We start from the raw sequence: 27,573 nt of genomic DNA, 5'->3' as shown, positions 1-27,573 counted from the left end.
TAAATGGTGCATACTTTGCCTTATGTTAGGAAAACAGCAATTTAAGATTGGTAAATTATTTCTTGACTCTCATTAAAGAACAAGGGGTGGGGCTGGGGAGGAAGTCCAGCGGTGGGAGAGTAGGGTCACCCCATACGCTGGCAGAGCAGACCAAGAAAAAAAAATTCTAATTCTCTCTAAAAGTGTTCAGACTCAGCCTTCTCAACTGGTTCAGAATTCCCCAGCTCTTCTGCAAAGTTATTTAGAAACGCGTAGTTCCCTGGAGGTGGGGGTCCGGGCAGGCACCTGCCTTCTCTTCATCTTTCCTTATAATGTTTGTAAGTTTTAAAGAAGCCAAAGGCTTAGAGCAATCTATTAACAAAGAAAAAAGTCCAGTCCTTCAAACATACTCAGGTCAGTTTCAATGACCAAAATATGAAAGTTCTCTGCAGCTGGGAGCTGGGAATTGTATAGTACTTTTTGTTTACACTGAAACTAGTGAGTAAATAGAAATATCTTAAGAGTTCTTAAGGGAATTATTATGAGATCAGGTTTAGAGCCAGTATGGATTTTAGAATGCTTCCTTTTAAAAGACGCCAGAAATCAGAGACTTTACAGTCAGGTAGTTAGCAGGTGATCATCTATGTGTCATGATTTGCGAGATCTGGGAGAATACACCTGTCTAAAAATGCCCCCACCAGCCTTTCATGAAAGCCTGAATCACAGAGGATTGTCTAGAAAAAAGCCACAGTCTGTCAAGGTACATATGTGGTTGTCTGCCCTCAAGTCGAACTAAAAGGGGACACAAGCTCCAGTGACCTCTGACCTCCCCATGAGTTGACACTCTCTGTCCATTTCCTTACACACAAAGTAAAGGTGTTCGTTTTCATAACTTTTCTATACCTTCTCATCAGTGACACCTTCCCAGAGGTGGCTGAAGAAGTGGCACAGCTAGATGAGCCTCTTGTCTTAATAAATTACATTTTGTAAAGACATGCCTGTCAGATCTCTTTCTAAAAAGTTTGAGGCAGTTTTGAGAAACTGTCTTAATTACTACAGCTGCTCATTGTTGCCATAAAGTATCCTAGTATTCAAATGTTAAAATTAAATCACCTGGAATACTGAAAAAATGGCAACCTAAGATACTAAAAAGATGTGGATTGCTAAATTAAAGTTATCAATAGATCTTATTGAAAAGTTTTGCTTCATTTTAAAGGGCAAATAGAACAAGAGCCACCTCTAGTCAATTATGTCATCAGTTTCTCCTGCAGTTGACTTCCTTAATGGAACAATTTCAACAGAAAAAGCAAACAAATAAATGGCTCTCAGCACAAACAAAATTGCTTGTAAAGGAGGGAGGCAATTGCACACTGTGCTGTAGGACCCAATGCCAGATCAATAGTAGAGTGGCATGGTATTTTTCATTTAAATGCAAATTTAGTAAACCTTGCCCTATCTCCTCATGTTTAAGAAACCTAATCTGTATCAATCTGCTAGTTTTCCCCCTGACACTCCCTTTTTTTTCCCTGGCCACAGAGATTTAAAGGAAACCCTGTATTACTAAACCAAAACTACGGGTTTCACAAGCTTTACACTTAAGCCAGCCTGACATTTTGCATTGGTGAAAGGAGACAAAAGAATCAACCAGGAGTGCATCAAAATCATATTATGTATTAAACCGGAAAACTTGGCTTTAAGCTTCCAAAGCAGGAAAATCAGGGTCAGAATCAAAAAAAAAAAAAAAAAAAAAAAAAAAAAAAAAACTGTGGCATTTAGGAAAATCACAACATTTTATTAGAACTGTTAATATGTTCAGAGGAGTGACTTCTCCAGTTTTAAGTGTTAGATTTCAGTTTTGCATTTCCTTGTAGCCTCTGAATCTTTACAAGTTAAAGGGTTCCTAGTTCACAAAAAATTTGTTTGCTAAACTTGAAAGTTCTTTGTCAGCAAGCAAAGACATACAATACCTCCCCGTAGAAGTCAGCAATTTAAAGAGAGAGCTTTAGGATACCTCAGACATTATGGAATTATCTGGAAACTTTACCTTCCCCCATTTTCCACTGTGAGTGACTACAACTATGTTTTATGGCCTGGTTTGACCCACACAAGAGGAAGGCCATGGCCCAAGACCAAAGGGGATCAGCTGCTCTCCAAACAAGGAGAAACACCAGCCTGGCTGGCCAAGGCTAACACTCTGGGCTTTATTATAAGGAATTCTTTTCTGTGCCACATGTTTTTTTGGGGGGGGTGGGAATATATTATAACTCCCTTTCTACCCTCACCCTGGGGAAAAGAAAAGGGGGGGGCACCTATACTATTTCAGGATTCCCTAACCCTGACCCAGCCTGAAATCAGCTTCATGTAATTGTCCACAAACCAATTGAGGAGCAGATATTCAAAGGCTCCTGTTTTCAAAGGGGGCAGTTATGCTCAGTGACCAGGAAACCAATGTCCCTAACTGGCTGCAAATTATATGGTGAACACAGCAACCCAGTGTCAGGGTGATGAGTCACTTCATCTGCCACATGCAGACAAACCCACCTACACCACACAAAGGAGAGGCTGGGATTTTCCAAATAAGTTCTTGTGCCACCCCAAAATCCCATCTAGGCAAGTTCAGTGACTTAAGATATTGCCATATCTTAGTCCTGTGTTAAGGGGTAAAGCAAAGTAAGGCTTTAGAAAACTGGAATTCGAAAAGGAGGCAATAAGATGTTGTTCTCTACAGAGAATAACTTGCAAATATCTTACAATAAGGTGCCAGCAGGCAATTAAACTGGAAAAGATATGTGTTCTGTATTTTGAGAAGAAAATGTCATGTGACGATAACCTGGCTGTGCTGTGGGGTGACAGCACTGGCCTACAGGCTGATCCTGCACACCTGGATATCCAGGCAGCACTGTGCCCTCACCCCCTCTGAGCTGTGAGCCGGACCAGAGAAAGACGCCCACTTACCCCACGCTCACCCATCAAGAGGCCTGTCCTTTGTCAGGGAATACACAAGGGTCTGGACATTCCTGCCGGAAGTTCCAAACAAGTTCCTGTGATCCAACTATGAGAAACAGACTCAGAAAATAAAGAAAGTCTTTTCCAGGAATAAAGAAGAAGAAACTTGTCTAGCCTCAAGACTAGAGAGCTAGAGTCAGAATGACTCCTAACAGGAAAGAAGAATCTGTTCAGATAAGACGGTGTGGAGCAAGAAGTATCATTTCACGCTGTGTTGGGGTGAATGAAAGATGATAAAGCGTTTAGGGAAATATCAGAGAGCCAACAAAGACATGGAGTTGTCTGAAAGCTTCTGCCAAACCTAAGAAAGTGGATTGAAAAGAAAAATCTTCAGCAGCCACAGTCCCCAGAGAAGGCCCCAGCCTGACGTTTCACAGCGTCTCGGGGTGCATTTGTATTCCAGTCTGTACTGCGGAGTTTAGCACCCTTGGAGCTATGTCAAGCAGTACCAGTGGACACCAAATCCATCCAGCCCCAGATGGTTCTCAGGAAAAGAAGAAAAAGCTTCAAATCCCTTAACCCACCAAATGAGACACTTGTTAGAGCACCTTCCATATAAGAAAGTGAACTTGCAATGAGAATGAGCAGGACATAATAATAAACAATAATACCCGGAACGGTAGTGAGATACAAGGCAGGTGCTTTGAAACACAGACCGTGGAAGCCATCTCTGGTGGTGTTCTGCATGCACCTCCCAATTCCCAAAGGAAAAACATCATTCTTCATCCAAGTGCCTTCGAACACCAGATCATCTGACCTTCTCCGATGCCAACACGCACATGTGGGGTTGTGCTGAGCACTGACAACGCCTTCCTAAGAGTGGGTCTCACCGCGACTGCTGGGGGTGTGGAAAACCAAAGGGGAGGTGCAGTGCTCAGAAATCCATCTCCTTCTCTGCTCCACCCTCTCCCTGCATCTGAAACTGCAGTTCATGAGGAAGAAACAAGAGGGCTGTTGGCTTCAAAGATGCAGGTGTGCGCAGCGTCCTCCTTAGGCAAAGGAAGAATAAAGAAGGAGCCCTTCGCTCTCTCTCTGAAAAGCGAGACAGCTGGTTCACCTCATTCCCTCACCCCACACTGAGAGCAGCTTCATAAAAGTGCCCTGAGAGGTTAGAAAGGAAGATCCTGGCTGGACAAGTGGCCCACACCACCACACACGGTAGGTGTGAAGTAGGGACTTCTAGAAGGGACTCGGACACCTTCGAAGGAGTCATAGAATACAAGCAGGCTTCTTTGGGGGAAATTCTGACATTTCGGCCATCAGAATTTGCTACTTCAGCTCAAATTCTGGAATTTCTGTCTCCCTTTAGAGACAAGTCAAGTCTCCCTTAGAGGAGGAAAATTAGTCTCATTGCACCCCAGTCATAAGACCCACTGCTGAGGTCCGCTCAGTTGTCTCCCTGCACCCTCTGCCCAAGCCTTTCTCAGCTCAGTCACCTTCTCCCTTCTTCCTCTACAGTCTATATTGGCAAGCTATAGACCCTGGCTGGTCTTATCCCCCACCTCTTGGTTAGGTGCAGGATAGAGCCACGTGGGGTGGGGCAGGCATCAGGCCATCCTGCAATGAAAGGGGCAAGGGCACAGCAGATGGAGCACACGGGGCATCTGTGCAGACCATCTGCAAGGCGTCTCCGCTTCTTAGCCTCTCTGCAAGGCCAGGGGAACACTAGCCACATAGGAGACCACCCGGGTGGACCATTGTTCTCCGTCTTTTGTCTTCCCTCGCCTGCCCTCCAGTGGGGAGAAAAAGTAGCCAGCGAGGACAGCAACCGCCAACAAAATTCAGCAGCAGAAATAAGGCTCCTAGCGCAATAAGAGTCAAATCAATAGTGGCGGACGGCGGGCGGGGAGCGGCTGGTCCTCTCTCTTGCCACACTGATGAGGACTGAGGGGAAAGAATATTGTGTCCCTTTGTTTTCACATCTTTGCTAGTACTGTCCATTGTTATTATACCAGCTCAACCCATGACACGAATAGCAGGCATCACACTTCTTGTAAGTCTATAAAGGAAACGTGTATCATCATTGCGGCAAGGCCTATTTTAGAAAAGAAATTTTTTTTGGAAATAAATAAAAGTCCACACTTTCTAGACTGACTTTGTTTTCATGCTCAACCAATCCTTTAGACCATACCCCCAGTGGAGCGGACAACTCCACCTGGTGGTCATTGTCTGCAATTATCAGTAAAATTTGTCCAGATTCCTCACTCCAGGCCATAAAAGGAGCTAGGCTTTCCCTTAAAACAGACTTCTCACACTTCATTAAAACTTAGAAATTAACTTTATTCATCCCTACATTTAGATGCTAAGAAATATATTTTAGATCTTAACACTTTCAAACATAGGTCTAAATATTTCAAAAAAACCTACTAATCCTAAATATATTCCCAAGTATGTATAGTATTTTTTCTGTTCAGCTGTTGTAACAATTAATTTATTATTCAATGGATTAAGTTGGTGACTACCCTTGATCCACATTGATTAATTACTGAACCACATTGCTCCTAGCTTTCAGTTCTAGCAAAAGGCTTAATTATGTTAGTGTTCATTGTAACAGCAGGTAGAATCAAGGCATAAGAAGTCCTTGAACAAACAAACTGGTATTTGCCATCTACTCTCATATATGAATTATGCTTTAAAAACTCCAGGGCGATTTTTAATCCATATTTAATAATATGGCCTGATACCAACTGAAGCTTTTACATGGAGATGAAAAGCTTATTTCCTTGTGAAATTCTCACAAGGAATTATCGCAACAAAGGAACATCTTGTTCTAGAAAGCCTGCTTAATAATGCAGCCTGTTTTTATATACCCCGGTGGTTTAGGCTCTTGAATGACAGAGTAGTCCAATCCCTACAGTGACTCAAAAGGGAAAAAATGCAGGCACCAAAAGGAACGACTGGCTACGCAAAGCCTCCTTCCTTTCCTCTGATTGCCCCCTCCCCCTTGGAACTGCTTTCAACTGTTACTCCACACCTCCCATCCGGCCCTGTCTTTTCACCCACTCAGATTTCACTAGCTTGGAGGAGACATCAGTCATGGCATATCCCAGTCACCAATTGCCACTTAACAAATTACCCAAAATTTATCAGCCTAGGGTACCTGCTTTATTGTACCTCATGATTTTGTGAGTGAAGGATCTGAGCGAGGTTTGCCTGGGTGATCCTTCTGTTCCATGTGGCACTGACGAAGGTTACTCAGCCGTGTTCCGCCAGCAGATGGGCTGGTCTGAGAGGTCAAGACAGTTTCATACACACGCCCAGTGTCTTGTGGATGGTCTGGTCTGAGGGGGCCAAGACAGCTTCACACACATGCCCAGCATCTTGTAGAGATGGCTGGAAGGCTGGGCTCACCTATGATTGTCAAATGGAGTACCTACAGGTAGCCCCTCCAGCATGGTGACCTCAGGATGGTCAGTGAATAAGGCAGAAGCCACACCGTCTTGCACGACAAAAATCACCCAGCATCAGGTCCACTATATTCTACTGGTTACCAAGTAGTCACTACGGTCAGGACCAATTCAGAGGGAGGAGAATCAGACCTCACTTCTTAATAGGAGTATTAAAGAAATGGCAGCCATCTTTAATCCACCACACCATGTGATTCCAGGCTGTGCCAAAATGCTCAAAGCATATGTTTTTGGTTTTGGATTTTTGTTTTATTTTGTTTTGTTTTGTTTTGTTTTGTTTGACACGGAGTCTCACTCTGTCACCCAGGCTGGAGTGCAGTGGCGCCCAGGCAAACCTTGCTCAAATCCTCGCTCAGCTCACGGCAACCTCAGCCTCCTGGGTTCAAGCGATTCTCCTGCCTTAGCCTCCCAAGTAGCTGAGACTATAGGCGCCCGCCTAATTTTTGTATTTTTAGTAGAGACAGGGTTTTACCATGTTAGGCAGGCTGGTCTTGAACTCCTGACCTCATGATCTGCCCACCTCGGCCTCCCAAAGTGCTGGCGTTACAGGTATGAGCCACTGTGCCGGCCAAAGCATATATTCTTAATTATATTAATAAATGCTTTGAGCATTTTAGTTATTTACTAACTTGAACTGGCTTAACCCATTTATGCCTGAGGTTGCAAATTTTTTGTGTGAAAAAGCAGACCTTGGCGATGACCTTGAGCAGTAGGATATAAATAACTGCCACAAGCTTAGTGGTCCAGTAATGGAACACTAGGCATAAATGGGTTAAGAAAACCTTAGTAGTGTCTAAAAGCAATGGAGTTGTTGTTTTGTACTCAGCCGTGGGTGGTGCTACATATGTGCAGGACTTCCCTTAGCAAGAGCCTCAATGCCTGGAGAGTGGCAGATCATTCTTGCTTTCTTGCTGTTTTTTATGATTCAAATAATCCTAATACATTAGTGAAAAGGGCAGCTAACAAAAACAAATGTCCCCTCCATGCCTGATGTGTTCATGCCTCTGAGTTTCTTTAAGCATTGGATTCTCTGTTTGGCGAGTTACATAACACAAAGATGCCTCTGAGTGCAACCTAAAACTTCATCCAGTTTGATCATTTATGGGAAGAGAGTTGAAGGCATCCAACCCGGAGTTACAACAAAGAGAACAAAGCTGGGGGAGAGAGTTAAGTCTTTCCAAGGTTCTTTGAACTCACCTCCAAGGCTCTGACACCAAAGGCACCAAAAAAGTGTTGATTTTTCTCATTTAGGGAGAAAGGGTGTCACTGGATCTCCAGACCAATAACACCTTTAGTTTGTGTGGCCTTCAAAGCAGATGATGGCTGTGATGTGCCCAGTATCTTGGACAGGTCATTTGGCCTTCATGCTAAGTACCCCATTAGAATATCATTGTGTGTTCCAGCCAGGGAATAAAACAGTGTCCTCCCTGCTCTGATTCATCATCCCCATGTCCCCAGGTGGCTAGAGGAGGACCAGGGTCACTGCTGGGGGAACTGCTGGAGTACATATGAGCTTCCTCCTACTGGACTGCAGCATTCTACACCCCACCACCATCACCCCACCAAAGCTAGGAAAATAAAAGTATAAAGCCTGAACAATGGGTCCAGACTTTCTTCTCTCTCAGCAGCCAGCCACCCTCCCCAGTGGAGAGTCTCCCTAGCTGGAAGGCAAAATCTAGGTTTATGGAAGAGGACCTGACTATCTGGCTTCTCCAGGACAGTTTTGAACTCTCACACCTGGAAACCAAAAGGGTGCCATGGAACTGACAGCTACTTCATCAGCACTGTGGTGCCTCTCCTTTGTAAAAATAAGTGCTGCCCCTTAGAGACCAAGAAATAACTGCAGAAAGGAGACATGGAATGATCTAGGTCACACTTCCAGGTCCTCTTTGCTTGTGTACTATAATTACAGTGATTTATTTTCCTCTCTCTCATTTTGGCCTTTACTTACACTCCTCATTGTAGTCTCCTACCATAGAAAGAGAAGGAAGGAAATAATCTTCCACATGCCATAGTACTTTAATAGTTGTTGAATTAGTATGCTCAAAGTCAATGTCTGTAAACACAATCTGGCTGCTGAGACATCACTGGTTTAGGTTAAAAGAAGTTATGAGATAGTAATATAAAATTACATTGTACAAAATATGTAATTAAAAACTGACCACCTGACAGAGTAGCTATTTCTACATGGCTGTCATTCATCTGTTGTGCAGATAGATCGATAAACTGATTCATATTCCAATAGAGGGGCATATGGCAGGGGGCCAGGCCTCATGGTCAGAGATCTAGAATCTAACTTTCCCCTAGACTGTTGTCACTGCCCAGCCTGCCAGGTTGCTCTTCCCACCTAGCCCAGCAATCTCCTGTGGTCTCCATCCTCATGTTGCATGGTAGTTGTTTTTTTCTGGATCACTGTCTAGGTTGAAGTTCTCTAGAAAAGCAGGGGCTGTGTTTGTTCTAATCACTGTTACACCCCCAGCCCCAAGCACAGTGTCTGCTACTTGGCAGGTAACCAATAAATATTTGTTTTAAATATACGTTTGGATGCAAAACAGCACTTGGTAGTGTGAAGGACGAAAAAAAAAGCAGCTTTTACTTCTCCCTACTTCAATAGACTCAACTTTTATGTGAACAGCCATATACTATTAAAAGAAGAGAAACAGTGAGTTGAAGGATAAAATCCACAAACGTAGTAAAAATCTGGAATATGTCAACAGAGTCTGTTTTCCACAAAAGCTTCAAAATTATTTTTTTATTTTCTTTTTTTTTTTGAGACGGAGTCTCGCTCTGTCACCCAGGCTGGAGTGCAGTGGCCGGATCTCAGCTCACTGCAAGCTCCGCCCCCCGGGTTTACGCCATTCTGCTGCCTCAGCCTCCCGAGTAGCTGGGACTACAAGCGCCCGCCACCTCGCCCAGCTCGTTTTTTGTATTTTTTAGTAGAGACGGGGTTTCACCGTGTTAGCCAGGATGGTCTCGATTTCCTGACCTCGTGATCCGCCCGTCTTGGCCTCCCAAAGTGCTGGGATTACAGGCTTGAGCCACCGCGCCCGGTCTAAAGCTTCAAAATTATTTTTTAAACAACTTTTGATATTTGAGCATTTCAGTTTTCCCTCTGTATTAGTCCATTTTCACACTGCTATAAAAACTACCAGAGACTGGGTAATTTATAAAGAAAAGAGGTTTCACTGACTCACAGTTCCGCATGGCTGAGGAGGCCTCAGGAAACTTACAATCATTGTGGAAGGTGAAGAGGAAGCAAGGCACTACTTACATGGCAGCAGGGTGGGGATAAGGGGGAGCGCCACACTTTTAAACCATCAGATTCATAAGAACTCACTCACTATCATGAGAACAACATGGAGGAAACTGCTCCCACGATCCAATCACTTCCCACCACATCCCTCCCTCAACATGTGCAGATTACTTTGAGATGAGATTTGGATGGGGACAAAGAGCCAAACCATATCACCCTCCCACTCCTTAAACATAAGCTATAGGTAGGCTTCATTGTCCTCCACAATTCTCTGGATCTCCTCATTCTCTATAAATTTTGGTCAATTCTTTCAACAGACCAGAGCACAAATAAACCATCTGGCTAAGAGACACAACCTCAGAGATAATATTTTTATATCACTGCATCACAGGTGATATTTTCACAATGGTTTTGATTTGTGGGAATCAAATAGATTTCAGTGAATAGTATACAAAGATCAAAGTGATATATCTTACATTTGAAGATGGGGTGATATAGGCATGAAGTGATCCTGCTATCTATACAGTTTAAACTTTGTTTTGAAAAGGGATTCTTACCATGTCACATGGAGTTTCATTCTAAAAGGGCATATGCTTGATAAAATGTAACTGTTAATTAAAAATAGAGGGAAAGGGGTAGGACTGGAAATACCTGATTCTTCAGTATTTAAGAAGTTATAGAGTATAAAGTAAAGCAACATTTAAAGATGTCAGTGAATGAAGTTGGAGATTCTAAGAGTGCCATCATCATCCACACTTTGCTTTCCCATGCATCAATTACAAGAAATTACTAAGACTAAAAGGATAAATTTTCCAGTGCAAACAGTCAGCGCATTCCTATAAAAATGTATGGAACACATATGACAGACAAAATCTAACTTCTTTAACATAAAAGTCAGAAAGAATAGGTCAAAAGCCCATTTGAATAATGCAGAGAACATAAGCAGCCAGCTCACAGAAAAACAAATACCAATATATAAAAGCATACTTATTTACTTTTTAAATATATAAAAGTATACTCAACCTCACACATAATAAAATAAATGCAAATTACATGACAATGGACATCATTTTCACCTCTCAGATTCAAAATATTTGATAATACCTTAGCAGAGAAGTTTGGGGAAATAAGCACGGCACTGATATAGTATCAAAGGAGCATTACATGGTAGCACCTCTTTGAAGAGGAAATTTGGTAATGGTTATCAAAAGCTTAAATATGCACATCCTTTCCTCTAGCAATGCCATTTCTAAGAGTTTAGCTCCTATATATTACTATACATCTGCAGAGGGATATTCACTATACCATTATTTAACATATCAAAAAAAGGAAGCTACCTAAACAACTACCTATGGGAAGAGTATATGCATCACCAGAATACTCACAGTTCCGCATTTTTCACAAGAATGTGACAGAGCTAGAGGCACTGATAAGGAGCAATTTCCAAGACAAGGGAAGAAAGCAAGATGTAAACCAATGTATTTCCGGTGTACTATTTTTTTTTTTTTTTAAAAAAGGTAGATGTGGTGTTTTAAAAATTTGTCCACAAATTCTTTGCCTTTCTTTTAAGTGGTGGAGTCTAACTCCACTTTCCTTGAGGACTGGACTTAGTGATCACATTTCTAATGAATAAAATAAGGCAGAAGTTACAGCATGTGGCTTCTGAGACAAAGTCATAAGAGGTATTATGGCTTCTTCCTTGGTCTCTCTTAGATCCCTGCTCGGAAAAAGCCAGATGCCATGTTGTGGGGACACTAAAGAAGGCCTATGAAGAGGCCCATGTGGTAAAAAACTAACTGCACCTCCTGCCAAATAACATGTGAGTCAGTCATCTTGAAAGTGGATTATCCAGCCCTAATAAGTCCTTCAGATGAGACCAGGGCCCTAGCCCCAATCAGTCCTTCTAATGAAACCATAGCCCTAGCCCCAGTTAATCCTTCAGATGACATCACAGCTCTAACTGTCATCCTCACTGCAACCACATGAGCCAGAACTACCCAACTGATAAGGTTTGGCTCTGTGTTCCCACCTAAATCTCACCTTGAATTATAATAATCACCATGTGTCAAGGGCAGGACCAAATAGAGATAATTGAATCATGGAGGCAGTTTCCCCCATGCTGTTCTTGTGATAGTGAGTGAGTTCTTATGAGATCTGATAGTTTTATAAAGGGCTTCCCCCTTCACTCAGCACTTCTCCTTCCTGCTACCATGTGAAAAAGGGCATGTTTTCTTCACCTTCTGCCATGATTGCAAGTTTCCTGAGGCCTCCCCAGCCATGCAGAACTGTGAGTCAATTAAACTTATTTCCTTTATAAATAACCCAGTCTCAGGCAGTTCTTTATTGCAGTATGAGAATGGACCAATACAGTAAATTGGTACTGAAGAGAGTGGGATGCTGCTATAAGGATACCCGAAAATGTGAAAGTTACTTTGGAACTGGAAAATAGACAGAGGTTCGAACTGTTTGGAGGGTTCAGAAGAAGACAGGAAAATGTGGGAAAGTTTGGAACTTCCTAGAGATTTGGAGGGCTCAGAAGACAGAAAAGTGTGGGAAAGTTCAGAACTTCCTACAGACTTGTTGAGTGGCTTTGATCAAAATGCTGGTAGTGATATGGACAATGAAGATCAGATTGAGTTGGTCTCAAATGTGGGTGAGGAATTTATTGGGAGTTGAAATAAAGGTGACTCTTGCTTTGCTTTAGCAAAGAGACTGGCAGCATTTTGCCCCTGCTGTAGAGATCTGTGGAACTTTGAACTTGAGAGAGATAATTTAGGGTATCTGGTGGAAGAAATTTCTAAGTGACAAAGCATTCAAGAGGAAGCAGAGCAAAAAGTTTGGAAAATGTGATAGAAAAGAAAAACCAATTTTCTGAGGAAAAATTCAAGCTTGCTTCAGAAATTTGCATAAGTAACAAGGAGCTGAATGTTAATGACCAAGACAATGGGGAAAAATATCTCCAGGGCATATCAGCAACTTTTGTGGCAACCCCTCCCATCACAGGCCTGGAAGTCTACTAGGGAAAAATGGTTTCATGGGCCGCAGGCCCCCCTGCTGTGTGCAGCCTAGGGACTTAGTGCCCTGCATCCCAGCTGCTCCAGCCATGGCTAAAAGGGGCCCAGGTACAACTCAGGCCATTGCTTCAGAGGGTGCAAGCCCCAAGCCTTGGCAGCTTCCAAGTGGTATTGGGCCTGCTGGCACACAGAAGTCAATAATTGAGGTTTAGGAGCCTCTGCTTAGATTTCAGAGGATATATGGAAATGCCAAGATGTCCAGGAATAAGTTTGCTGCAGGGGCAGAGCCCTCATGGAGAACCTCTGCTAGGGCAGTACAAAAGGGAAATGTAGGGTCAGAGCCCCCACACAGAGTCCCCACTGGGGCACTGCCTAGTAGGGCTGTGAGAATAGGGCCACCATCCTCCAGCCCCCAGAATAGTGGATCCACCAATAGCTTGCACTGTGCACCTGGAAAAGCCACAGACACTCAAGACCAGTCCATGAAAGCAGCCAAGAGGGATGCTGTACCCTGCAAAGCCACAGGGGTGGAGCTGCCCAAGGTCATGGGAGCCCACCTCTTACATCAGTGTGACTGGGACTGAGACACGGACTCAAAGGAGATCATTTTGGAACTTGAAGGTTTAATGACTGCCCTACTGGATTTCAGACTTACATGGGACCTGTAGCCCCTCTGTTTTGGCCAACTTCTCCCATTTGGAATGGTTGTACTTACCCAATGCCTGTACCCCCACTGTATCTGGGAAGTAACTAACTTGCTTTTGATTTTACAGGCTCATAGGTGGAGGAGACTTGCCTTGTCTCAAATGAGACTTTGGATTTGGACTTTTAAGTTAATGCTGAAATGAGTTAAGACTTTGGGGAGACTTTCGGAGGGGCATGATTGTGTTTTAAAATGTGAGGACATGAGATTTGGGAGGGGCCTGGGTGGAATGATATGGTTTGGCTATGTCTCCACCCAAATCTCACCTTGAATTGTAATAATCCTCATGTGTCAAGCACAAGACCAAGTAGAGATAATTGAACCATGGGAGAAGTTTCCCCCATGCTGTAGCTCAGACTGTCCCATCCAAAGACCCTGACTCAAAGCTTACACACCGGATTAGGGCAACCAAAGCTGTAAGCAAGACTTTTTTGGTGTGACTACATCTCCACTACCGCTGAACTCCTTACTTTAATGAAGTTCTTACTTAACTCTTTGCTGCTTGTTTTGCCTGTTGTTATTATGTTATTGTGTGATTATGTTATTATGTTGTTACCCTTTGTTATTATGAGGAAAGAAAAAGAACCCTTCTTACTAAATATATTGCAGTTACCCTATAATTTGATGACAAATAATTAACGCTTCTTTGAGAAAACAAAACTAAAAGTTAGCATAATCAGCAATTAATTTACCACAAAATAATTTAAGGCCTTTCTTGGCTGGTGCTATATGTTCCTGGCTTTTGTACAAGAATATATCCTTGCATGCTTGTACAATAAAACAAACTGACGAATTAATCACATGACGACTCTCATAAAGATGGAGAATATATTAGATAGCTAATTAGAAGCAGATGTGGGGCAATTATTATTACATGTTACTACATAGTTAGCCATTACTTTTTGGTATATTTGTAACCAATATATTTATTTTTAACAAAATAAGAAGAGAGGCCAGGCATAGTGGCTTCTGCCTATAATCCTAGCACTTCGGGAGGCCAAAGTGGGAGGGTCACTTGAGCCCAGCAGTTGAAGACCCGCTGGAGCAACAAAGTGAGACTTCCGTCTCTACAAAAATTTTTTTAAAAAGCTAGCTGGGTGTAGTGGTGCGTGCCTGTGGTCCCAGCTACTCAGAAGGCTGAGACAGGAGGACTGCTTGAGCGCAGGAGTTGGAGACCAGCCTGGGCAACATAGTGAGACCCTGTCTCAAAAAAAAAAAAAAAAAAAATTGGAAGAAATGTGAAAGTTAGGAGTTCCCAAATAGAATACGGGCTAATTTTAAAATGTGTTTGTTCAGCTGTCATATGAAGGCTAGGAGAATGTTTGAAAGAATATTGCAGTATTTTCCTTTAAACCCAGCTGTGAATTCCACACTCCAGCTATGCCGTAAAAACCCACCATGAGGAGGCACCCAGGCATGTTCACAAAACCCAGGTCAGGTGTCCACTGTAGAATAGAACCCAGACAAAACTCAGCTCAAACAAGGAACCTAGAAAAGGCTAATTCTGGCAAAGAAGTCCTATTCTGAACGAATTTACAGATTTTACGTCAAGTATTTCTTTTTTTTTTTTTTTTTTTTTTTTTTTTTTTTTTTTTGTTGAGACGGAGTCTCGCTCTGTCGCCCAGGCTGGAGTGCAGTGGCCGGATCTCAGCTCACTGCAAGCTCCGCCTCCCGGGTTTACGCCATTCTCCTGCCTCAGCCTCCGGAGTAGCTGGGACTACAGGCGCCCGCCACCTCGCCCGGCTAATTTTTTGTATTTTTTTAGTAGAGACGGGGTTTCACCGTGTTAGCCAGGATGGTCTCGATCTCCTGACCTCGTGATCCGCCCGTCTCGGCCTCCCAAAGTGCTGGGATTACAGGCTTGAGCCACCGCGCCCGGCCACGTCAAGTATTTCAAACTCAGAAAATATGAGTCTAAAGGGTGTTTGTTTGGTTTGGTTTTTTGCTTGTTTTTTGCTTTGGTGTCTGCCGTTTCTGTTTTGTTTTATTTTGTTTTCAAAGAGTATGATGGGCAGGATAAGAAGAAACGGAGACGCAGTATCGATGCTGTGAGGCTCATCATAAGTGGCCCCTCAGAAGTTAACCAGTCTCAGCCGGGCGGGGTGGCTCAAGTCTGTAATCCCAGCACTTTGGGAGGCCAAGGTGGGTGGATCACCTGAGGTCAGGAGTTCGAGACCAGCCTGGCCAACATGACGAAACCCCATCTCTACCAAAAACACACACACACAAATTAGCCAGGCATGGTGGTGCATCCCTGTAGTCCCAGCGACTCAGGAGGCTGAGACACAAGAATCGCTTGAACCTAGTCTGCGGAGGTTGCAGTGAGCTGAGATGGCGCCACTGCACTCCTGTCTGGGTGACAGAACAAGAACCTGTCTGAATTAAGAGAAAAAAAAAAAGTTGACCAATTTCATCATTTGGAGATCTATTTGTTTCCTTAAGAAAAAAGAAGTTAACAGTTGAGCACCAAGTCAATCATCAGAATAAAGCATTGTGGATAAGCTGCCCATCCTATCCCACTGCTGGTGCTAGGCCACATACTTCTGCCTACCCAAACTCCTCCCAAGCAATATTTGAGAAAACAAGTTGTGTGAAAACGACTTTTTATAACATTCTTATCCCTAGAGATTAGAGGTAATTAGGTACCTAGAGGGATTTTCCCTAAAAATAAATAAAATAAATAATGACAGGGATAACCGTTTCTGTGCAAAATCAAAGCAAGTGTATGGGAGCAACACAGATGTAACAATAGGAACTCACATGTATACTGTGCTTATTTCCAGCCAGGCACTTTTCTAAGTGCTTTCTGTAATCTAATTCTCTATTCCTCACGGTAACCTCAAGGGCTAGGTACTATTATTGTCCCCATTTTATCAATGAGACAACAAGGATACCAAAAGGGTGAGTAACTTGCCCAAAGTCACACGGCAAGAAATTAGCAAAGCCAGGATTTGATCCCAGACCCACTGGCTCTAAAGTCCACGTTCTTGATCACCACACTAGCCAGCAGCCAGACACCCATTCAAGCCTTCACCACATCCCACACCTGTGTTCTGTGCTGGAGATACAACGATGAATTTCACACAGCTGAGGAAAGAGACATAGCAGGCTGAGGGCAGTGCCTTAACAGGGACATCTGACTGGGACTGAAAGAGATAACTCTTGGACTTGTGGCAGATCACCAGGCAGGAGGGCAGACAGGGGCGACGAGAAGAAACTGCATTCAGGCAGAGGGTACATAATGTACAAAGTTTCAAGGCAGGAAAGAATGTGGCTCCCTCAAGGAACAGTAAGTAGTTTAATCCAGCTGGCATAGCGAGACCACAGGTAACAGAGGGTGGGGACACCCAGCAATGCTAAGCCAAGGCCAGAGAAAGGAGGCAGAAATAACATCACAAAGGGCCTGTGGGCTGCCTAAGCAGTGGGGATTTACCTAAAATTCTGCAATAAACAACTAAAGAATTTAACACTAAGAAATAAAATGATCAGATCTTGTCCACAGCTCACTGGCTATTATAAAGAGACTGGATTGGAGAGGACAGAGAACTGAAACAGGGAGACTAATCAGAAGCTGTTACTGCACATCAAAACTGTGCTAAGAGGCTGTGTGCTGGAATCATGTATCCCTACAACCAGAGCAAAGGGAAATTTCTTAATCCAAGGTGATGGAGAGGAGCAGATTTGGGGCCACACAGCAGCACTGCACTCCAGCTCTTCCCAGCAGTCTCTCAGGGGCTGATGTCCTGCGGTTATGTCCCAGGGTCTTGAAAAAGGCCAGAAACAGCACCTTCTCGCTACGGAAGAAACACACACCGCTTCTTTCCCAAGTCCCTGGCCACCCAAACAATTTTTAAAATTCTGATGTTAGTCACTTTCAGAGCATTTCCTTTTATTTATTAAAATGTGCTTGATGGCCAGGCGCGGTGGCTCAAGCCTGTAATCCCAGCACTTTGGGAGGCCGAGACGGGCGGATCACGAGGTCAGGAGATCGAGATCATCCTGGCTAACACGGTGAAACCCCGTCTCTACTAAACAATACAAAAAAAAAAAACTAGCCGGGCGAGGTGGCGGGAGCTTGTAGTCCCAGCTACTTGGGAGGCTGAGGCAGGAGAATGGCGAAAACCCGGGAGGCGGAGCTTGCAGTGAGCTGAGATCCGGCCACTGCACTCCAGCCTGGGCGACAGAGCGAGACTCCATCTCAAAGAAAAAAAAAAAAAAAGTGCTTGCATTTCAGCCAGAGAGGTTTAGACGGTAACTGGTTTCTATAAGCTTGAAAGTATTTCTGAAGGATTATGATTCAGCATGCAATGCACATTCTTGACCTTATTATCTCCGGCTTTCCTGGGTCTGGCCAAAGGTCCTCAGAAAAGGCGTTTTAAACGAAGATCCTGGTGTGAACTGCTGCTGGACTTTGTTCTTTTATTTTTCATGCCTTGTAAATAATTCCTGTTTAAAATCAAAACTTTCTCAGTGGTGTCTCTACAGATTCCCCTACAGAATCCTTGCTCTCTTCCCATGTGAACTGAAGTTAAACACATGACACACAAGCAGATGATGTTCAAGCCAACGGCGTCTTGTATTCTTCCAAATTAAATGCTAAAACGTTCAATAAACACTATGTCAATAAGGCTCCACTTTCCCCCCTAAACATGCATTGTTGGTTCTACCAAAATAGAATACCTTTTTGGAGTTGAAAACATTGACCAGCTTTGGGTCTCTGAGATTGAGTCTGGAAGGCACCTCCCACACTGAACCTACCTTCAAGTATTAAAGCTTCCTTTGGCAGAAATCCCTTTGAACACCAATAGGATGTGTTGCTTTTTTTTTTTTTTTTTTTTTTTTTTTAACTTTTTAGTTAATTCGTTAATAACCTCCTGACTAGCAGGGCCAGTTAGGATTTTCAGGACAAAGGACAGTGGGATGCTGAATCCACAACCCCACATCCTCATCGCCCCCCATCGCACTCTCCATTGCCCCCACCCCCAAAGTCTTTGCTTCCAGGCCATTGAGTCCTGCCGCAAATGCTCTGGAAACTCTTCTTTAGGAAATCCCTGCAGTCCCGCCTCCCTCCCGCGCATGGAAGCGCCTGGTGACAATCAGGACACCACCGAGGGCTCCTCCCCGCGCGTCCCTCTGGGGTCTGAGATGACTAAGACCTCAAATGGAAGGGGGTCGTCCTTAGAGTTCAGGGAAGCGAGCTTTACCTTGACGAAGAGGGTAATGTCGTGCTCCTGCCCCAGGGCCCGCTCCTCGGACGCCTCTCCGTCCTCCCGTCGGCCGTTCCTGCGCGCGGCCTCGTCGCCAGCCTCAGCGGGGCCCTCCTGGGCCAGGTGGTTGCTGAGCTGGGCTTCAGGCTCCGCGGCGCACCTGGAGGCCTCCTCCTGTGGGCTGCTGTCGGGGAATTCCTCCTCGCCCCCAGCTGCGGCCTCCTCACTTGGCCCCTCCGGGCTCTGCTCTCGCCTTTCCTCTTCCTCCCCTGACTCCTGCTGGGGCCCATCCCCTACCCAGTCCTCGACAGCGTCTGCCCTCGCGTCCCCGGGGGCCGCTTCCTCGGACCCCTTTCCCCCCGGGACCTCCGTCTCCTCCGCTGCGTCCCACGCGAGCTCACCAGGGCTGCGCCCAGCGCTCTCCCGGTCTGCGACCTCAATTGCCTCGGCCTGGGGCGGGAGGCTGCGGTCCCCTCCTTCCTGCGGCTCACCCGAGACCGGGCGCGCCCCTCCTGCCGGACCCTCGGCGTCCATGCTGTCGCCCGCCGGGCACTCGGCTTCTACCCTGTCCCCCGCAGGGTCCCCCGCTTCTACCCTGTCCCCTGCAGGGTCCCCCGCTTCTACGCTGTCCTCCGCCGGACCCTCCGCGTCTACGCTGTCCCCCACCCGGCCCTCCGCGTCTACGCTGTCCCCCACCCGGCCCTCGGCTTCTATGTTGTCCCCCGCCGGGCCCTCCGCGTCTACGCTGTCCCCCGCCGCCCCAGGCGCGCTGCTTTCCGGGGCCTCAGGTCTCTGCTCCGCCTCCTCCTGCCTCTCAGGGGCCTCAGAGTCCTCCGGCTCCCTCTGAGCCTCCCCGCGGGACTCGCCCTGCTCGCAGCTCCCCGGGCTCGTCCCCTCCACCTGCTGCGCGCCGCTTGTCTCCTCCCCTCCCTGGGGCACCTGGGCAACCTCCGGGGCTCCCTCCTCGGCCTCCGCCTCACCGTGCGCCCCCGTCGTGCCCAGCGCCTCGGCCTCCGGGCCCCTATCCGGCCCGCCGCCTCCCACCTCCTTCACCGCGGCCGCGCCCCTTGGCGCCTCCTCTGCGCCCTCGCTCCCCTCCGGCCCCACTGCCTCTCCGCCCGCGGATCCCGGCTCTCCGGGTCTCTCAGCCAGAGGCGCGGGGACCTCCGGCGGCCCCTGGGGACCCGGGGCACACCCCTCCGGCTCCGCAGCCTCGGCCATGGCCCCAGATCCCTGTCCTTGATCGGGACTCCTTCCTTGACGCTGCTTAGGGGCCGGTGGCGCTCGGCAAGGGGCGTGCTGCGGGGCCCTCTGTGCCCCTTGAAGGACGCCGGGTCAGGGCTCCGGCGGTAAAGGTTTAGCCGGGGTGCTGGGGCCTTGCGCGGGACCCGCAGGGCAAACTCCGCTTGGCCCCAAGCCTCTGCGTCCCTTCTGCCCAGCTGAAGCTCTCTGGACTCTTCCTCCACTGCTGGAGTTTCTCACCGATTGAGCGTCTGCTTCCCACCCGGACCCCAATCTCGCCCACGGGCCGCGGAGGTGCAGTGCACGGCTGGAGAGGGCTGCTTCGCTCCTGCACCTTTGGAAGTGCCTGGCCCGCTGTCCGCTGTCTGGGGTTGACCAGAAGTCCTTGGTGCCAACTCCATCCCCTGGGGCTTGGGCGGGGTTTGTCTTCCCCTCCTCCCTCCCATGTTTGGGTGGCCTAGGAGCTTGGCCAATGAACAGCCTTTCTCGTGACCCTTGTGGATGTTGATGAAAAGATTCTGGTTCTCCTGGCCGCTTGAGTGTTCTCTGGAATGGCTTCAACTTCCAGAGTCATTTAAATCACCCCCTCCAAACACGTACCCTGATACCCAAACACCTAATGCCCACCTTACCCCAGGAGTGAAGCATCAAGCTCCCCCGGTACCCAGCTGAAGATGTCCACATTGTGCCAGGTGTCCAAGAGCAAGGGTGTAAATCCCGGAGAGAAGCAGGGGAGGCTCCGCTGGCCACCTTCCCATGTCTGCAGGGACCCCGGAGAGGTTCCAGAGGCTCCTCATATGGAGGCACAAGGAGCCAGTCAAGTTTCTCTGACCAGAGATGGGCGCTGTTGTCCATGAGGGGTCACTTCTCCGGGCCTGTCTGGAGGATCGTGGGAGCCCTGCGCTGGAAAAAAGGTTACACCCTCATCTCCCGGGTCTCTTAAGACTATAAGAGTCAGTATATCTTGCTGATCCTCCTAGATTTCTAAATTCACAACCAGTGCTTCTACCTCCAAGTTAAAAGCTTGAGGATCTGGAGGTGGAGAAAAGAAAATTCAAGATGTGAAAGAGGGGAGTAATGGAATTCCCTGGGTTAGGGCTCTCCCAGGATCACAGACCCAATACCTTCTCTAAAAACGAAGTTGTTATGGTGAAAAGTATGTTGTAAGCTTATTATAAGTCAGGCTACTTCTAGTGGGTTACCAAGAAACTGGGTTACCCAAGGTGGCAGTTTGTAAACGTGGTGGAACGGGGATCCCAGCTTAGGATTGACGATTCATCAGGCTTTATATGGCTTCGATATTGGCCTAAGATACATGAGCCCCTGGTGTCCACAGAAGGTTGTTTTGGTTGAAAGAGGTGGGGGTGTCTTTGATGTGGCTTGGGGCCACACCTTTGGCCATGAACAGAATGTGTCTCCTTCTAATTCCCATTGCTCATCACTCATGGACGACAGGACGGGAGCCCAGAGACAGCCAGCTTCATGCTACCTTTCTCCAAGGCTGTGCTATCTGGGTAGGTACAGGCCAGAAGCTTCATCACCACAAAGTGGCATCTACTCAAAGCATGACGCTCACAGAGGTGAGCCAGAGATGCACGTGAGCTGTAAAAGCTCTAGGCGCCTAGAAAAGGAATCCTGTTGCATTCACTGGGACAAGATAGCAGCCATCACTCTTATCTTGTAAAGAAAGATGAAGCCAGCACGTTCAGCCCCGAACAGCAAACACAGGACAGGTTTACAGTGCTTCATGCAAACCCCATGAGCCCAGATGTGTTTCAGAAAACATAATTGTTAGAAAGATGTTTGAGTGATTTTACTGTATATTACATAACACAGCACATCACTTTGTGATCAAACACATTAATATTTCTGCAGTAAGACAGATATGCATCACTTTTGGTGAGATATGGTAAAATCATACATAGCTTCAGGCCCCCCGCCCCCAGTTGAGTTTCACCTCCAACCGAGTTCAAGCCATTCTGGTTCTGATTCTAGATTAGTTCCCAAAAAAGTTTTCAGTATTCAGAGCCTTTTAGGATTTCAGAATGTATATAAAAGGATTGTGGAGCTGTGAACCATTGAAGGGCGCTGGTTCATTTGCACTGCTTAGAAAAAATGTGAGATTAGTTAGATGCATAACTTTGTCCTTAATAACAAACCAACTGTCTTCAATGCTCGACTTTTACAAAGAACCGAATTAAAGACACTTATGTGAGTAATAATAGTTAGCAAATTCTTTTAGCAAAGTCAGTAGATAAGAATTTCTGTGAATAGCATGTCTTGTGACATTAGCTTGGCCCCCGAAGTATAAAACTAACTGAGAAAAGTATTTTCCAAAACTAGTTCAGGTTGGTGCATATGTATTTGAAGGCATGTGTGTATTCACTCATTCAGGAAATATTTCAGAAACTTTAACTCAATCAAATTTAATAGAAATGTGCTGGCTATGGGGAAGAGGTTGGAATTTCTAGAAAAACCTCCTTTTGAATTGAGCTACAGATGATCAGCTACTGTTTGCAGACTTGGCACAGCCAGAAACAAAGCTATTGGCTGAGTGGCTGAGAACTGGCCTGAAGAATGTCTTTGCAGAAAACCAATGCTAATAAAGTCTGTTCTGTCCTGGAAACTGATCCTGTGGATCACACAGGGCTATTTGATCTTACAGGTTTGGATTTATTTTTTTATAGGGTTGGGGGTCATTTACTCACATTGACATTGGCTCTCAAAATAACATTCTGTCTGCAGAATGTATAATCTTTCACTTAATGATAATAAGCATTTTTAAATTTTATATTGTATCATTTTGCAAATTTGTTCAATTTTCTGTAATTAAATAAAGCTTATTTTTAAATAAATGCAGGCTCAATGCTGAAAATACAGAAGACAGAAAATAACAGCTCTTTGCAATTTTTCTGTAACCACACTACTGACAGCTAAATATTTTCTTTCAAGAGAGAAAGAGAAAGAGACAGATTGTTCTAGACACTGGATATACAGCAATAAAAAAGATTGGGAAGGTCCCTCTTCAAATGGTGTAGAGCAAAAAAATAAGTAAACAAAGAAACGAGATAATTTTGGATAATGTTAAGCTTTATATAGACACATATGCCAATGTGTGCACAGACATGCCCAAACTGAAAACCTTAGCTCTTTTCTTCCACACCCTACATCCAATCTGCCAGCAAATCCAATTGGCTTCACTTTTTAAAAATACGTATCCAAAGTCAGGCATGATGGTGCACCTGTAGTCCCAGCTACTCGTGAGGCTGAAGCAGGAGAATCACTTGAGCCCAGGAGTTCTAGACCAGCTTGGAAGCAGAATAGTGAGATGCCATCACTAGAAAGTACACACACACACACACACACATACACACACACACACACACACACACACACACACATACACACACACACACACACACACATACATATAAAATCCAACCTCTTCTCTCTATCTCCATTACTACTGTGCCAGTCCAAGTCACCATCACCTCCTGTCACCTAGATTATTGCCACCACCTCCTAACTAGTTCCTGGCCTTCGACAGTCTGCTCTCCACTCCATAGCCAGCTGATCCTCTTTGGACATCATGAATCAGACCATGCTGCTTTTATGCTCAAAATCTTTCAAAGGTTTTCTGTCTCACACCAAGACAAAGTCAAGTCTTTATGCATGAAGTATGAGGTCCTATAAAATCAGGCAATCCCAGTCTCTTTCTGGCCTACTAGACTTCTGCAGCCCCTAAAACACCAGCCTGATTGCTGTTCCTAGAACTCGTTGGGCCTCTACCCAGGATGCCCACTATATTCTCATGGCTTACTCCCTTACCTTGCTGCAGTCTCTGATTAGTTAATCCCAAACACTCCATTTTATTTTTATAAAATGGCTGGAGTGCAGTGGCGTGATCTCGGCTCACAGAAACCTCCACCTCCCGGGTTCAAGTGATCCTCCTGCCTCAGCCTCCCAAGTATCTGGGACTACAGGTGCACGCCACCACACCCAGCCAATTTTTGTATTTTCTTAGTAGAGATGGGGTTTCACCATGTTGGCGAAGACTCGATCTCTTGACCTCGTGATCTGCCTGCTTCGGCCTCCCAAAGTACTTGGATTACAGGCATGAGCCACCATGCCTGGCCAAAGCATTCCATTTTAAAACACAACCCCTACTCTTTGGCATCCTTCTCTGCCTTATTTTCCCCCATAGCAGTCATCTTCATCTGACACATAATATATTCTAGTTGTTATCTGTCTGCCCCACCTCACCCCACTAGGATGGTGATTCTGTGAAAGCAGGGGTTTTTGTTTGTCATTGCTTAGAATAGACCAGGCACACAGTAGAGCTGCATAAATATTTCCTGAATGAGTGAATGCACACGTGCATTCAAATACATATGCACCAACCTGAATTAGTTTTGGAAAATACTTTTCTCAGTTTTATACTTTGCGGGGCAAGCTAATGTCACAAGACATGCTAGTCATAGAAATTCTTATCTACTGACTTTGCTAAAAGAATACTTTAGCAAATTCTTTTAATTATTAGCAAGGGCCCAGTTAGTTCATATAAAGAAACACAAAGGAAATACCAAATAAATAGACTTGTGAAGGTCGCTATGAAGTCACTTAGAGACTTGCACATTGTTAACTTGGCCTCCAACACTAGATTAGCTGTTTAAATACCAGGGAGGGTTAAACAGAGGTGACAAATTGAGAGATGGATGACAAGAAATGAAAGTGTTGATAATTAAGTAACTTTTAATAATTATAGAGTTCTTCTGCCATACATTATAAGGAATCATGAAGCAGGTAAACTCTGGGATTACAAAGAAATCTTAAGGGCTTATAAACAATGTAAGGGTTTGTTGCTTTTGTTGCTTTTCCAGAAGGAATGGCCTCATTTCCATAGAAATCTGCTCTTTCTCTAGCAGGTATCTGTTCCTTTCAGAAGAGCCCTTGGGATTATAACGTATCTGTAACATTTAGATCATAGGATACACTTAGAGCTGACTAAAGTTTCTGCTTGCCTGGAATTCTTCTCAAACAGTTGCACTCACTTACCTACAAGTGGCCCCAAACCCGCTTCTTAATCTGGCTGGCTTTCTTCAGTTACTTGGTAAGGTACATTTCAGTTAAAAGAAGAGTGTCACTGCAGAATAGGTTATCCTAGGAGGCAGGGATTTCAAAGCCTGCTAGTCAGTAGATCCTGAAGCATGTACACATCATCTTGCAAGTCAGTAAGAACACTGCATGGAACCGACACAAATGACAATCATGGTGAAACGGGTGGTTCTTGGGTTAAATGGTCTGATTGAAATCCCTGTCCTATCTTGTCGTAACTGTATGATCTTGATTCAGTTTTTCATCTGGAACAGTGAGGATTATAAAAGGAACATTGTCATTGTGAGTTGTTTTATTGATATATATTTGTACATATTTATGCAGTACATGTGATGTTTTGTTACATGCATAGAATGTGTAACGATCAAGTCAGGGTATTTAAGGTATCCATTACCTAAAGTATTTATCATTTGTATGTGTTGGGACCAGTTCAGGTCCTCTCTCTTTGTTATTTTGAAATAGACAATATATTGTTGTTAACTTAACTATAGTCACCCTACTCTGCTATCACATGCTAGAGCTTATTCCTTCTATCTAACTGTATGTTTGTACCAATTAGCCTACTTCTCTTCATTGTCCTACCATCCACATTCCCTCTGTGGCCTCTGGTATCTATCATTCTACTCTCTACCTCCGTGAGACCAACCATTTTAGCTCCCACATGGAAGTGAGAACATACAACATTTTGACCTTAACATAATGACCGTCATAGTGACCTTCTGTTCCATCCATGTTGCTGCGAATGACATAATTTCTTTCTTTTTATAGCCACATAATATTCCATTGTGTGTGTATGTGTGTGTGTGTATATATATATATATATATCACACTTGCTTTGTCCATTCCTCTGTTGATGGACACCATATCTTGGCTACTGTAAATAGTGCCACCATAAACATGGGGGTGCAGATATCCCTTTGATATACTGATTTCTTTTCCTTTGGATAAATAACCAGTTAGTGAGATTGTTGGGTCATATAGTAGTTCTACTGTTAGTTTTTTGGTAAATCCCTTTCTGTTTTCCATAGTGGCTGTACTAATTTACATTCTCACCAACAGTGCCCTTTTCACCGCATCTTTATCAGCATCTGATTTTTTTTGGTCTTTTTAATAGCCATTTTAACTGAAGTAAGATGGTATCTCATTGTCATTTTGATATGCATTTTCCTGATTACTGATGTTGAGCATTTCTGCATATACCTGTTGGCCATTTGTATGTCTTCTTTTGAGAAATGTCTATTCATGTCCTTTGCCCACTTTTTTATTGTATTATTTGGTTTTTTACTGTTGGGTTGTTTGAGTTCCCTGTGTATTCTGGATATTAATCCCTTACCAAATGATAGTTTGCAAATATTTTCTCTGATTTGACAGAATATCTTTTCACCCTGTTGGTTATTCCCTTTGCTGTACAGAAACTTTTTAGTTTAATATAGCCCATTTGTCTTTGGTTTTGTTGTTTATGCTTTTGAGTTCTTAGCCAGTTTAAATCCAGTGTTTCTTAGCTAATTTTCTGTCTAGATGATCTGTATAATGCTGAGAGTGGGGTGTTGCAGTCTGCAGCTATTACTGTACCAAAGTCTATCCCTCTCTTTAGATCTCATAATATTTGCTTTATATTTGTGGGTTTTCTGATGTTAGTACATGTATATTTATGATTGTTATATCCTTTTGCTGAATTTGTCTCTTTATCATTATATAACAACTTTCTTCATCTCTTTTTACATTTTTGACTTGAAGTCTGTTTTATCTGATATAAGTATAGCTACTCCTGCTTGATTTTGGTTTCTGTTTGCATGGAATATCTTTTTCCATCACTTTACTTTCAGTCTATTTGTATTTTTACAGGTGAGATGAGTTTCTTGTAGGTAATGTATAGTTGGCTCATGCTTGTTTTTTAATTTATTCAGTCAGTCCATATCTGTAATCCACTTACATTTAATATTATTATTGATATGTGAAGGCTTATTCCTGTCATTTTATTAATTGATTTCTGGTTGTTGTGTATATACTTTGTTCCTTTCTTTATCTCTCATTTTTCATCATTGTGGTTTGGTGGTGTTCTGTAGTGGTAACATTTGAGTCCTTTTTCTTCCCATTTGTGTGTCTGCTCTACCAGTGGGTTCTATACTTTCATGTGTTTTCATGATGGTAGATATTATCTTTTCACTTCCAGATATAGGGCTCCCTGAAGCATTTCTTGTAGGGCCAGTTTAGTGGTGATGAATTCCTTCAGCTTTTGCTTGTCTGGGAAAGACTTTATTTCTCCTTCATTTATGAAGGATAACTTTGGCAGATTGGGTTGTTTGTTTGCTATCAGCACTTGGAATATAGCATCTCATTATCTCCTGGCGCGTAAGGTTTCTACTGACAAATACACTGTTAGTCTAAGGGGAATTCCCTTATCAGTAACTTTATACATTTTTCTTGATGGTTTTAGAATCCCGTCTTTGTCTTTGCCTTTTGACAGTTTGAGATAATGTGCCATGAAGACCTTTTTGAATTGTATCTATTTGGGAATCTCTGAGCTTTCTGTATCTGGATGTCTAATTCTCTTGAATTTTTCAGCTATAATTCCATTAAATATATTTTCTATCCCTTTCATTGTCTCACTGCCTTCTGGGACACCAAACATTTTAATATTTCATCA

The 27,573-nt window shown here is 44.4% G+C and overlaps 1 protein-coding gene across 1 annotated transcript in view; it reads right to left on the bottom strand.

Annotated features, from left to right (window-relative positions):
• CLIC6 (chloride intracellular channel 6) overlaps window positions 1–20,157 on the bottom strand; it is a 45,657-nt gene extending 25,500 nt beyond the window's left edge. The window contains exon 1 of the mRNA XM_033232405.1: window positions 18,567–20,157. Coding sequence (XP_033088296.1) covers window positions 18,567–19,790 — 1,224 coding nt within the window. The 5' untranslated portion in view covers window positions 19,791–20,157. The remainder of the gene's footprint in view (window positions 1–18,566) is intronic.
• Between the last annotated feature and the right edge of the window lie 7,416 nt (window positions 20,158–27,573).

Source organism: Trachypithecus francoisi, unplaced genomic scaffold (genome assembly GCF_009764315.1).
Source record: "Trachypithecus francoisi isolate TF-2019V2 unplaced genomic scaffold, Tfra_2.0 Lachesis_group14, whole genome shotgun sequence".
NCBI lineage: Eukaryota > Metazoa > Chordata > Mammalia > Primates > Cercopithecidae > Trachypithecus > Trachypithecus francoisi.
The sequence above is the reverse complement of the archived record's forward strand: the minus strand, read 5'-3'. Positions and strand labels throughout refer to the sequence as shown.